We start from the raw sequence: 14,561 nt of genomic DNA, 5'->3' as shown, positions 1-14,561 counted from the left end.
GCGTAAACAGCCACATGTAAGCTGTAAGTGCAATAAAATGTATTGTTGTTGATATTTGATATGTAGGCTGAGACAAAATCTGATATTGACACTTCATTTTGAATACGTTTTTTTTACCATTCTTCTATCGTTGGTTCACTTCTCCCTTCCCCGGAGATGACTGCTGATCTTCTGGCTGGTAGGCTATGATGTTCTGTCTACTGGACGCGTTTCTCGCTTCGTTTTACAGCTAATAATGTGATTAGTAGTTTGTCATTTTTCACAATTTGCTTGTTACTTGCAACCCTGCCGTGTGCTATTTCGCCGTAGGAAATGACGTCACATATACGATCAAATGTTGTGTTGCCAGCATCCAGGCGGCAAAACTGCCTTTTTTGAACGGCTCTAGCGTCGAATCGACGCACCAACGAGAAAAATGTTACTGAGAAAAGTTGTTTGTTTTGATGTCCTCTATACGAGTCTGTGGTCCGTGGGCGCCATTAAAATGACACCCTGTATATATATATATATAATATGTATTAAAGAAACTTTGAATACGTACACAATTTAGTGTTGTTCCAACACAAATGCTTTAACACCGACTTCTACCCCCCTTTTCTGTAATTTACGAGCATGATAACGTCTTTGATACTACCACTACTTCTAATAATAATAGTCATAATAATGTCATTATTATTATTATTATTGATACGTTTATCCTGGTACTTGCCCCCCCCCCAGACAAAAGTTCGTGGTTGCGCCTCTGGTGCATGTGTGTGGGTGTTGAGAGGCGGTAATACGCAAGGTTGAAATAGAGAAAACATCTGCTTGTGGCCTTGAATTTTTTTTAAATTTGCCTTGAAAACCGGGAATTATACTTGAATTTTATCATGGTCCTAGAGTAGCCACCCTGTGTGCACATCTAATCATATTTTAATATTTTTACTTCTAAAATAGAATGTATAATCGTTAGAGGGTCAGCACTAAATCGATACAATCGGTTTTGAGTATATTTTAAATTTGGATAGGCCTACTCGTAGTAGTTTTTTATTCTTTGACCATGCGATTGCGCATAACCGAACATTTACGAAATATTTTAAGATTAAAAGCAACCATTGAAAATATATTACACGCTTGCTTGTAAGTCGCTACTTTTATCTATGTAATACTAACTGTAAAACATTTAGTTTCTTATTAAATATTGTTGGATGAATGTTTCATATCCGAAGTTACCCTAAATTTTGCATTGTCCTTAAAGTTCTTATATCGCACGGAATCGATTACTCTGGCCAGGCATGAAGGGAAATGTGACGTATGTATAACGGAGAAATAACCATTGCGAGGTTTTTCTAATCTTGTTCTACATGTCTATGGAATCAGCAACTCTCCATCTTAATCTTTGTTATGGTGAAACCAAAGATTAGTGAAACGACTTCTGTCGTAGTAGAATATAGAAATTAGCAGTGATGTAACCCTTGCAAACCGATGACATGGCAACTTTTGCTGCCATGTCGTCGTTTGCAGTATCTTTTACGAAGTAATTTCACATTTCAAGACCAAAGTGGTATTTTGAACTGCTTGGGCACAAGTTGCAGTTACGCACCGTATCGTGACCAAGAATTTAATAATAACTTTTCCCCCTGATTTACGGTAGTCTTGTGTTACAAAAATGGACGATTCGTCAGACGAGTTTGATTTGCCATCGGATGTAGAAACTTGCTGTGAGTAAATAATTCACTTTATCGTGCTATGGAGTAATATTTTTAGTTATCTTCTCCACTGTTCGTAAAAAAACAACAAAAAAACAATTAGTTGTTACGTTAGAGTGTTATGAAATTTAAGCAGAACGTCGTTTTCTAATTTAGTCTTCTGCAGAGTCTTTATAAACATTTGTTTTAGTAGGATTTGGATTGTTATAGATTCGACTAAAAAATCTAAGTGCTTTTTTATTTTCATATTGTAGTAATGGTAATAATAATGAATACATATACTAAATAAATACATGTTATCCTTTCAAATTATGGCATAATACAGCATAACTGTGATAAGTTTCATAATTTAACATTGACATTTTGTTGTTGCTTTCGTAGTTTGTGATTTATTTGTAGTTATTGCGTTTTACAAATGTAGATACAACACTCTGAAATTGTCTGATCATACTTACTGCCAAAAATTTCATGTTCGCTAAAACTTACTTGTTTGTTCTATGGTTTAAAACTTTATATTCGGTTTAGTTGAACGATTTTAGGTTGGGTGGGGTTAAAACTGAGCACGCTAATGCCGATGTAAGTGGGACATATTTCAGTGATTGGGATCACGCTTTCAACTGTAGATCGAGCCTCGATTAGCTTACCCGTCCATAAAGCGGACTTAAAAATAACTTTTGTCGATTTAACTATCAGAATTTTTCTTTTGGTAAAAAATATTGAAAAATGGTGCATTGCTTGGACGACTAAATTTAAATATATAAACATTACGTATTTATTCCTAAGGTTTATTATTTTTTTTTTACATTACGTGCACTACAATCTAATCTCCATCTCTCCTCCTGCTTTAAAATAAAAAAAGCTAAACTTTGTAAATTGCTATAAATTGTCATAGTTCACAGAGCAGTTCTTCCGACAGCACGACGAATGAAAACCTGGATCATAAAGGATAGATATTTGCATATAAACTACATTTCCATATCAGTGGATTACGCGGTGTGGAGGTAGGGCTCCACATATTCTCATCTCTGTTGTTCGAGGAATTCTTATGGCTCAACTCCCCACCCCCCCTCTGAAACTTATGGCATGGTAAATTAATGCAGAAACGTTCAGAAACCAAAATCGGCAACTCATTTTCAAATACTTATTCAAAGTTTTACACAAATACAGCAGGGAGTGGGAAGCTGAGAGAACCCCGCCGAGGGCAATGGAGCCAGAGGTTTCATACATTTATTATTCATGATACTTGTTCTAAACAGGTTTTATTTTTGTAGTAATCACAGCTAACCTGCCACCCCTCTACTTTCACTTCTGGCAGCCCTTTTCCAGTGTTTTTCCTGGTTCAAACTGAAAATTCCCTTTCCGACCAGTACATTTCGCGTCGTACAAGATTTCGAACTTGGGACCTCGAACTTCGTGCGTGTTGCGCTCACCCACACTCTCCTCACAGAGGTCGGCGTAGTATATACCTAGGTGGATTTAACCTACATTCGATCCTATGAAACAAATGCTTGTATAGTAACGAGAAGTATGTGATCAAATATTGGCCACCTCCTCTGAAAGTTTAGTTTGCCGGCCTCCGTGGCGGAATGGTTATCACATCGCGCTAAGACGCCAGGGGTCCCGGGTTCGAATCTCGGCCTAGGCATGGATGTTTATGAGTGTCCATTCGTCATTTTCATCATGTCATCACTCATCCCCATCTTCGCAAATTAGCCAACAGTGTCACATAAAGCGAAGTCAATTAAAGCAAATCAATCAATCCTCTGAAAGTTTTGTCTACGACCATGATTCCACCACTGAAATGTGCTATTCGAAACTGGGCAGGGGTGTTCGTTGGTCAGCAGTGGCTTGCCCAGGATTTTCGAGGATTTTCGACGTAGGGCATATGACCATGGAGGTTGAGGGGTGTGGTGGAAGGTGGGTGTACATCTTCCTTATTTTGGAAGCAGTGGCGTACACAAGGGGAGGTTACGGGGTTTAACCCCCCTCCCCTTTGAGCTTGTGAAATATTATGGAAAATGCTGTGGAAAGAAATGTAAATGGCCAATTTATCACAGTCACAGATCTGGGACAATACTATTACTACTACTACTACTTCTACTAGTACTATTACTACTACTACTACTACTACTACTACTACTAATAATAATAATAATAAAGCACACAGGGTGGCGACAGACCTGGAAAACCGGGAAAAGTCAGGGAATTTGAGATGTCAAAAATAGTCAGGGAATTTCGTCTTCATTGACTTTTTTTATTTAATTTAAAGATATCGTTATGGAACTCTGCACGGGAACAGAAAATTGTTATAACTCTGGCACTATGGGAGCAATCTACTTCGGATAAGTTTTGTTTTGCAGCTAAAACATCATAGCATGCAACCGTGTACAATTCAGAACGCCGGACCGAGGAAGGGGGTTTGGGGGCGTGAACCCCAAATTTCAATAGAAAGAAAAAAAAATCTGAAGTTTGCCCCCTCTTCTCCCACTATTTTGGGAAGAAGGCACGAACTTTAGTATTATTTTCAAATAATGGACATTTCTCAAGAGAATGAAACATGTTTCATGTTCTTGGGTGCCATACAAGTAGAATAATAAGTCAAAATGTGATTTTTTATTTTTACGAAAAATATGTAACTCTCTTTTTTGGAGGAAAATTGTTATAACTCGGGCACTATGGGAGCAATCTACTTCAGATAAATTTTGTTTTTCAGATAAAACGTCATAGCATGCAACCAAATACAATTCAGAACGCCGGAACGAGGAAGGGAGTTTGGGGGAACCGGACCCCCGAATTTCAATGAAAAAGACAAAAATCTGAAGTTTGCCCCTTCTTCTCCCGCTATTTTGGGGATAAGGCGCAAACCTTAGTATTCTCTTCAAAGAATGGACGTTTCCAAAGAGAATGAAATATGTTTCACGTTCTTGGGTGCCATAAGCCAAAATGTGAAACACTGTTTTTTTTTTACTAAAAATAGGTAATTTGCATATTGCTCAGAAAATTGTTATAACTCGGGCACTATGCGAGCAATCTACTTCGGATAAGTTTTAATTTGCAGCTAAAACATCAGAGCATGCAACCGTGTACAATTTAGAACGCTGAACCGAGGAAAGGGGGTTTGGGGGCGCAGCCCCCGAATTTCAATGAAGAAACCATAAGAATCTGGAGTTTGCCCCCCTCTTTCCCGCTATTTTGGAAGAAGGCGCGAACTTTAGTGTTCTTTTCAAAGAATGGACATTTCTGAAGAGAACGTAATATGTTTCATGTTCTTGGGTGCCATACACGTTGAATAATAAGTCAAAATGTGATTATTTTTTTTTTACAAAAAATAGGTAATTTGCATTTTTGGAGGAAAATTGTTATAACTCGGGCACTATAGGAGCAATCTACTTCGGATAAGTTTTGTTTTGCAGCTAAATCATCATAGCATGCAACCGTGTATAATTCAGAATGCCGAACCGAGGAAGGCGGGTTTGGGGCCGCGACCACCGAATTTCCATGAAAAAAAAAATCTCGACTTTGCCCCCTCTTCTGCCGCTATTTTGGGGAGAAGGCGCAAACCTTATTATTCTCTTCAAAGAAATGACGTTTCCAAAGAGATTGAAACATATTTCATGTTCCTGGGTGCCATACAAGTTGAATAATGAGCCAAAATGTGGAACTCTGTTCGGAAATGTGGCATGGATATGTTGCAGAGAAGAGGGAGGTTGGTCATCAATATGAATTTCCCAGGCTTGCTCCAGACCTGTGTCAGAGTTTCCACCCAACCATAAGTGTATGAAGGTCCAAAAAGCACATTCATTTCGTAATCAGCACCATGATACCATATGGTATCATCGGGCGAGTACGACCTTACACTGATGATACCATATGGTATCATCGGCGGAGTAAATGTTAAGCCTCTAAATATTACGTGGAAAAAGCATTGAATTATCATTTTTTTTTCTTGTCCTTTTGGGAGTAGCAAGGGGACTTGTCAACAGATGGAGGGGATAAGAGCGGGTGGCGCCGTTTTTTGTCGAATATCGCTACCCGACAAAGTACCTCACTACAACATGCGACAGAAATTGCATGGATGCAACATCCAACAAAAATCGAATGCATAAACAAGAAGAGCTTTAGACTGCCAATATGCTGCTGGAATTTTATTACTCTTCTGGCTCACTTCACCTTATTTAATGTAGCAGTGCTTACGAAGGTTTTCTTTCATCATCCTGACGTATTACTGGTTTCGCACAAGTTATCATACGTTTAGAATGACATCGCACTATTCTTAGATATCAAGAAGAATCCAACCAAATCGGATATATATTGAATACTATCACGAAAAAGTGAAACATAAATCTGCATTGGTGAACGTTATAAAAATTGGCAAGTGCTTGCTCCCAACCTCAAATTTACTGCAACACTAGTATTGCAATGAAATTAACACCACTCTCTGTCCTGTCTGTTTAAACTCATGAGAGATGGTCTTAAATCTCTCGCTGAGTAAGGTTAATGTCCAATATTATGAAATAAAATACTAATAATAAATACGTAAATATGTTAATATCATATTTACTCAAATCATTCAATCATAAAAGCAAATCACTTTCTTCAAGAATTGACTTTTCTCTGCCAGTCCTGCTAAATTTTCACTTTCCATCTACTGATTTATACGAGGGGTGGCCAGAAAGTAATTTCCAATTAGTAGGGACATTGATTTTTTGCAAATGCCAAAACCGTGAAAATGGTAATTTCTGCGAAGCTATGTTTAGGAATGTGCAGTGATGTCTGGACACATTTTTCGCCCCTTCGAAATATTGAAATTTGGCATAAAATGCGAATTGTTGGCGTTTTTAGCGATTTTTTAAAAGAAATGTTCTAAAACAAACATGTTTGTTTACATAGAACATGCAAGTTTTCCAACATTTTACTCAAGAGTAAACTATAGAGTTATACGTACATGGAATAATTCTGACAGCCACATTAAATCATGTATTTCCCACGATTTTTTCAACTTCTATCAAAACCATTTACATCACAGAGCAAAGTGGCAGGGTTCTAACAGGAGATCGAGTGCGTATCTACCGTCATATTGGAGCCACATCTTCGTATTTGTCGCACGAGATATGTTTTGAATTACCAAGCTAAGTGCGCACCATCGGCATTTGTCGAGCGAGTAATAATGGAACTCAGTCATTAGGGCGTCTGACTACTATGCGAGAGACCCAGGGTCGATCTCCTGCGGGGGAGAACCGGGATGTTTTCCACCTATTCAAACTGCTCCGGCCTCCACCCAGCATCATATGAAGCTGGTACCTTGAGTTAACTTTGAGGAATAAAGGTAGCATGGAGCGTGGTGCTGATCACATCACCCCTATACACCTTCATGGAAAAGTGCAGGGGAGCACTTTACTTTTACTTCCTCAAAAATCTGTTCCAACATATCAAACTGTCACGAAAATACGTAGACCATGTGACCTACAATTTAAAATAATAGTTTAAAAGCACAAATGGAGTATTACGTTTCGGTATATTTGGCAGATAAATGTTCTAAAACAAAAACGCGAATTTTGGGAAACGTAACACTAACAAGTCAAAAAAAGATAATGCCAATTTTTGGTGCCATAATATATCGGTATCTGTCAGGTGTGATTGATTGTTTTTTATTTTTTTGGGTGAGTCGCCACTTATGGTCATTATGCATCCTTCAGAATATACGGGGAAAATTCCATTATCTGATCCTTACCTTAAAATTAAAAAAGGGGTATGGAAAATAACTTTCCCAAAAAAAAAAAATCAAATTATCAAACTCTCACAAAGAGGCGTAAGCCATGTGACTTACAATTTGAAACAGTAGTTTAAAAACACCATGAAGGTATAATTTCAGATATTTGCCAGATAATGCACTAAAATGAAAATGTGAATTTTGGGAAAAATAACACCGAATTGTAAAAAATAAAAAATACACCAATTTGAAAAAACAATAACAAAAAAATCAAGGTCCCTACCGATTAGGCATAAATAAAACAAGAATATCAGTTGTAATTTATTACATTAGTAACAGTGTGTCCTAACCTAATTTTCGGCATAATCACCACCATTGTTCTGGCATTTGTCGTAGCATGGCACTAAATTTTGTATGCCCATGGTATATGTGTCTGACAGCAAAGACTGGAACTATCTCTACCGCAGTGTAGCTGTCAAATCCTGGCCCTGCCAGAAACCTCTTCAGTTAAACAAAGAGATGAAAGTCGGTACATTCAAGGCCAGGGCTGTACAGGGAGTGGTCTAAGATCTCTCACCTGAAGTGATGCAAAGGGCCCATGTGTACTCAGCTGTATGGGGTTGTGCACATTCCATTGGCCTTCCGTGAATTGTCTGCATCATCGTCTGACCATACTATCACTCACGACGTCCGGTCTGCACACCTCACACGATTGCTGGTGGCTCTGTGCCAAATTCTGAGCGTGTTACATGCCACTTCTTCCTGCCTGCATGTGTGTGTGTCGCTCTCCGACCACTAGTGCTGCGTATAGGCACGATTGGAGCTTTTTTCTGGATACCCCTCGTATATGAACTTCAGAAGCTTTTATTATTAGTGTTTTCCTGTTTTAATGTGTGGTTAGCTAAATCAGGTACCTATACAATGCAATTCTATAAATTCCTTGCGTTAAATTTATAATACATTCATACCCTTTTCGCCAGCATTAATGGTATAACTCCATGTTGTCAGTTTCACAGTACTTCACTTGGATATACTGTACTTAAGCAGATAGCCCATTGATAATGTAAGGAAATATGGCACTTTATTTTGTTCGATTCAATTGTTTCACTTATATGCAAGAGTTAAGTTGTTTGCTTTACAGAGAAGAGAGAAGTAGCTTTATGCATTGAAAACTGAGTCCGCACTCATGGTTCTTGAAAGCAGAGGGTTCCAAACCTCAGTGGAAATATCAACATATAATACCGAGAATTTATTAGGAGACTGATAAATTACAAATTGTATTTCTTAATCATTCACTCTTCAATCGTATCTCATTTAGTCGTAATTTTAAAAATAATCAAGTATTTTATTTTAAACTTACTATTTTGCACTTTGAATTCAAATCATAGAGAATAGAGAAATTAAGTCAATTTCATAGAAGATAATATTGGTACTTATCAAATCCATACCTGGATCTGTATGAGTTTATTTCCATTTGCAAAAACATCGAATTAGTTTAGTTTGTAATTGTCAGGGGAAAATGTAAATTTTGTCCTGGAAAACCTGGAAAAGTCAGGGAATTTTATTTTTGCTTGTTTGTAGCCACCCTGAGCACAGCATTCCAAACACACGCATCTTTCAGAGCGAATGCCTTGAAAATAAACACGAATTCTTGAAAATAAAATATTAGGGCAACTATGCTTTAAAAGAGAAAAACGTTGTTTTGCATCTCAGTTTCAACAATGTTCAATACACTGGCGTATGCAGGATTTTTTTTTTGGGGAGGGGCTGGAATAGTGAATGTGGATAGCACATGGCTTCGTTTTGGAGGGCAGGATGCATAATAAAATATTTCGTATTTTTGGAGCTATTCAGTCTATTAAAATTGTATTCAAAGGCAAAAATGCTAATCGGGACTCACTTTAAAACAGGTTTCGCATTTACAGATTTTGATCTTTTAAAGTTCTTAACGGATTTTTATTTGAAAATTCTGATTTTCTCAAAATTTCCATAGGGGTTGTAATGCCAACAGCCACCCCTCTATGTACGCCAGTGTTCAATGAACATGTATTTTTTTTGTGTGAACAATGTGAATTAACTAAAGAAAGTTCTTGGTTCGTTGTAAGCGGCTATTGTATAGACAAAAGTTAGGCGGACAAGAATACAGTCACCAGTCCGCCTTCCCATTGTTTACCGCGGCACGTTTGAATGTCTCTCTTTAAAATGTCTCACCTTGTTGACTAGACAATTATTCAAACGACAATAAGCTTAACTATTGTAAAATGTTTTGTTGGTAAGAACAGGGAGACAATCCAGATGTGAATTATCGGGGACATTTATGCGGGGAAGAAGCCGGAAAATTTCCAACCAATTCCAGGAATCCAACCCCGATCTTCCGCGTGGTTGTCTGACTCTCTACCGACCAGATCACCGCAGCTCCTTGGATGAGTTTCATACTTTGATTATTTCAATTTATTTTAATATATTTTCTTGTTTTTATGGATTTTCTTCACACTTAAAATGTCTCACCTCGTTGACCGGTCAATTATTTCCTAACAAAGAAACAAAAAAAAAAAAAAAAATACTCCCAGAATTTGATAAAAATCGAATGACTAGAAAGTAATTTCGGTCTATTGCTTTCATAAATACTATATTTATGTAGATCTCGACTACTTGAAAGTAGTGGTGGTATTAGTAGTATTATTTGTAGTAATTCAGATATTTAATTAATTATAAGTATTATTAGTTAATTATGAGTATTATTTAACTAAAGTATAATAAAACAATGGTAATTTGAATTTGGAGAAAGTTTTAGAAATCCCCCCCTTGATAAAATCCTGCGTAAGCTGTTTGGAAGTCAGTCCTGTGTTTTGCCATCTTTCCAGCATTTGTTCATGGGCACGTCATTGTTTGTAAGGCTCCCACCGTCGCATTAGCCAAAGGTAGTAGAAAAGGCTATGCAAAAGGGAAGAAACACTCATTCAAGGTAAGGTGATCGGCACCATGCTTCGACAACTTTGAATCCCCCTTTACGGTATCGATTGATTAAAGGCTGAGTGAGCCACTTTATACTGGAGCATTGTCGGAAGATACCTACCTGAGATCAATCACCTCGAATCGAACTCTGCTCTCCCGTGTGACAGATGTATGTATAGTATTGTACTTATGTACAATTTTGTGTCAAAACATCAGCGCCTTCTCGAATTTCCACATATCTGATTTTTCAAATATAAAGGATATGGGAATTATCTAGCGCACGTCCTTCAAATGCCTTGTTGTATAGTCACGCCACTTCCGGCTTGTAACGATACCATTGATTTAATTACAAGCCAGAAGTGTCTGTGACTGTACCTTCTTTCCCGTTTCTGTGCTTGAAATTACATTTCACCGATGTTACCTCAGATGGTGGCCAAATTAACGTCCCAAGTGAAAATGGCGTTTTGAAGTTTTGGCGAATTTGTGTAAAGAACTGCATAACGAAGCTGGTTTGCTTCTTGGGACAGCCTGTATTTCAACAAAGCACAATATGGGAAAATTAAACATGATCCGTAGATAAGTCTCTGCTAAAGAAGCTTTCGTTTTTACTACTGTTTACATTATTCTTATCTGTTGTTGCGACATGTACGTTTTCCTTGTAAGAGGCTATCGGATATCATAGGCAAGATTAGGATTTCCAGATTCTGTGAATGAAAAACCGGACCTCTGTCTCAGACAAAATTTTATTTACGTTATTATGGTTAATGTTATTCTCCAACTTTGTCCCAATCAACAACACTGGCTGCCCAATGCTCCCGTTCTTTTGGCGTCGACAATGAACACTCGCTTATTTTGTTACAGAGATGGAAGAGAATACGTCCTAGAGCTGTATCCTATTTCTAGTTTTAATTTCCAACAGTGAAGGAAGGTAAAAGAGATTGGTAAATCTCTCTAGTTTGAAAGGAAAACAAAAATTGGGACAAATAGTCGCACGAAAAGCATTTTTCGGGACACTGATTTTTTTTCTTTTTCGAAAACAGGGACGTCTGGCAACCTTAGGTGGAATATCAACCCATAAAGTGTTACAAGTTATTAATGGTGGGCTATTCCATCCAGAAAAAATGCAGTTATTGTTCTCAACAATAACTTGGCTGAAATATTGACGACTACTGTGGCTCAATGAATTAAAAGTTTGAAAGTGTTTTAAATTGAATTGAAGATGAGTTTTCTGCAAACGAGACCTACATATTTATGTGTGCCATAAACATACAAAAATAACAACATGAAGATTCAGAACGCCTGTTGATGTGGCATAGAATGACACGTTGTTAAATATGTGGCATAGAATGACATGTTGTTAAATATATGTTTACACTATTTACCTAAATAAGTACATATATGTTCTTCTAAAGGTTCATATAACGACTTAGTTTTATTTGCATCTAAACAAGTATGTGCTTCATTTGCAGATAATGGGGATTGAACATACACATATCGAGTGAGAACCAGAGCATGCTACTCACAGTGTGCTACAATGCCAGGGATCCCGGGTTTGAATCCCATCCTGGTTTTGGGTGATTTTTGTGAGTGTCTCATCATCAATTTCATCATATCATCACTCATTCTCATCTGTGCGATTGGCCAAAAGTGGCAGAGCACGAAGTAAAATAAACCAAATCATCATCAACAGCAACAAAAGTCAAATTCACAGGAGACAGGAAATTATGTATTCTTAGGAAATGTCGGACTTAAAAAGAGTCAGTAAATTGGAGATACATGACAACCTTACTGCTAAAGATGAGATGTCGATTTGAATCTAAATAGAGCTTTTTGTAGGAGATCATTTAACCACTTGCCTGACACATTATTTTCCCAAATTTTACACATTTTTTTTTATTGCGTGTTTGTAATGTCCCGATATTGACAATTAAGAAACGGTAACGAAATTTCATTTTTGGGGTCAAATAAGGTCACAAAACTTTTCAAGAAACCTCCATAATTATTAACCCAAGTTAAGTCGTACATACATGGAAAGTACTACAAATATTTGAAAATAGCATACAAACTGTTGAAAATAAAATCACCTCACATTTTAATGCTGTCCCAGTTTACAGACTATCACATATACTGTCTCACATCAAATGCTACCCACAGTGTGATAAACCCGAAAGCATGGGCTAACACAGAGTGCAACATTGCAATCTGGGCAATAGTATCTTGATTCACGACGAATCTTCTTTCCTCTCGCATCCTGAAATCTGCAACACACGGTGCACTGTTTCGTTAGGTTTTGCTTCTTATCCATGGAGGGAAGGTATTCGGGAAGTGTCGTCCAGACAGGCCAGACAGGTGCCACTTGATGGAAGCATACCATCTGAATGGTACTGCTTGATAATGTCACTCACAATTTCCATTCAGAACTGGAGGTGCGATTTTGTTCCACCTGTCTTGGTGTAAACCACATATGAATTCCAAAGAGACATATCCAACAGATGAAAGAAAATCTTCTTATAATACTTTTTGCCACGCTTCCTTGGTGTGGCGTACGAAGCAAGATGCTGATCAACACCACCCGTTTTGTCATTGTAATCAACCACCAGTCGTGGTTTCATTTCTTCTTTGTGACGTTGTTACATTCACCATTTGAACAGAATGGATGGTTGACAACAATGTCACATCCTTCTTATCTTTCCATTTCATGACTGTCACTTTGCCACGTTGCAACCCTACTACTTCACCTTTCTTCAATTTGGCTGTTCTGAGAGCCTGTGGTAGATCTTTCCTACTGCATTTCAGTGTTACAAATACATCAGTCTATTTAGAAATCAACAGATCTGCTAGTTGTGCTTAGTTATAATAATTGTCCATTGTCAAACAGTTCCCCTTTCCCAACAAATCATGTACCAAAGTCATCACGACTTGTGAAGATTTTGGAAGGCGACTGTACTCACTGCCTACTGTTGTATTCTTACCAGTGTACGTTATAAAGTTCCACACGTACCCACTTTTGGATTCACAGAGCATATAGAATTTGACTCCAAACCTTGCCCTTTTCAATGGAATATACTGCACCCAACCCAATCTACCCTTGTATATTAGCAGACTTTCATCAATGGTAATCGACTTTTCCGGTGTGACCATTGCTTGAAACTTCTGTGTCATGTGTTCCACCACAGGCCATATTTTATTGAATTTTGGATGGGGATGAACAGCAGCGTCATATATCTCATTATCGTAAAACTGCAAGTACTTTTTTATTTCCAAAAAACGACGATAATGCATTGTTTTCAGAAAGAATGGGGTTATCAACAGGGGATTTTTGGACCAGTAGTGCTGTAAATCTTGCTTCTTACAGATGCTTTGCATTATAACTAGTGCTAGAAAAACTTGCATTTCATTCGATGTCACAAGAAATGGTTTTTGACCAGCAGGACGTTGTTGTGATGCATATTTATTTGTCTCAGTTCTAATTAGATCTATCACATTCTCATAAAAAAACTGCTCCCATATCTGTAACTCACTTGTATCTGCACTAACGTTGCAGTGTACAGTTGCCTGACCAGTAAACGGAAATGGAGGAGGAGCAAGGGTGGGTTGTGAGGGTCAACTTCACACCACACTCGTGCGTCACTTACACTACCGCAACTATCTGTATCTGTACAGTCTCGGTCAGTACACACACTGTCCACTGTTGTATCACTTCCACTCATGTCCATTTCCTCCACCCCCCTCTATACTGTTGTCTGTTAGCTCGTCATCACTCATCTTGTCGATCTTCACACGATGCAAAACACTAAAACATGAACGGAATGTATTCACAACACAAAGACTACCAGTCAGGGGCACCGACTTGTCAAAATTATTGGGGGGCTCTGATCACTGAAATAAATTAATGAATGACTTACTCTCTCCCTTTTTTAAGTTTTGATCTCAGTGTTCGGAATCACGTAAAAGCCCATGAATTCCTCAAAAATATCAATTTTTATTCACAGTTCTAATGCAGAATATTAATATTGTCCACGAATGGATATTTCACAAGTTTTGTCAACCATAATAGCAAAATATTCCCGACTTTTAATATCTGCTACCACGGAGCGCAAAACAGATCTCCCTAATATATCAATGATCTCGTTCTGAATGTCATGTTAGAGCCATTTGTAGCCCAAAAGTCTCATCCACTACCCTAGTTCATGCACATCGTCTTTTGA

At 37.8% G+C, this 14,561-nt stretch overlaps 1 protein-coding gene across 3 annotated transcripts in view; it reads left to right on the top strand.

Annotated features, from left to right (window-relative positions):
* LOC146001536 (uncharacterized) overlaps window positions 1-14,561 on the top strand; it is a 129,515-nt gene that overhangs the window by 75,012 nt on the left and 39,942 nt on the right. Inside the window, exons 1-2 of one of the 3 annotated variants that reach the window (XM_083138988.1) lie at window positions 1,683-1,700; window positions 11,823-11,936. The exons of 1 other annotated variant lie outside the window; for it this stretch is intronic. In XM_083138988.1, the coding sequence (XP_082995114.1) occupies window positions 11,888-11,936 (49 nt within the window). In that variant the 5' untranslated portion in view covers window positions 1,683-1,700; window positions 11,823-11,887. Of the gene's footprint in view, window positions 1-1,367; window positions 1,701-11,822; window positions 11,937-14,561 lie in introns of those variants that run through there. One more of the 3 variants, XM_083138977.1, reaches the window with a different exon arrangement.

The sequence above is a fragment of the Lepisma saccharinum genome, chromosome 1 (genome assembly GCF_977018435.1).
Source record: "Lepisma saccharinum chromosome 1, izLepSacc3.1, whole genome shotgun sequence".
Classification (NCBI taxonomy): Eukaryota; Metazoa; Arthropoda; class Insecta; order Zygentoma; family Lepismatidae; genus Lepisma; species Lepisma saccharinum.
This window is presented reverse-complemented; position numbering and strand designations above follow the sequence as displayed.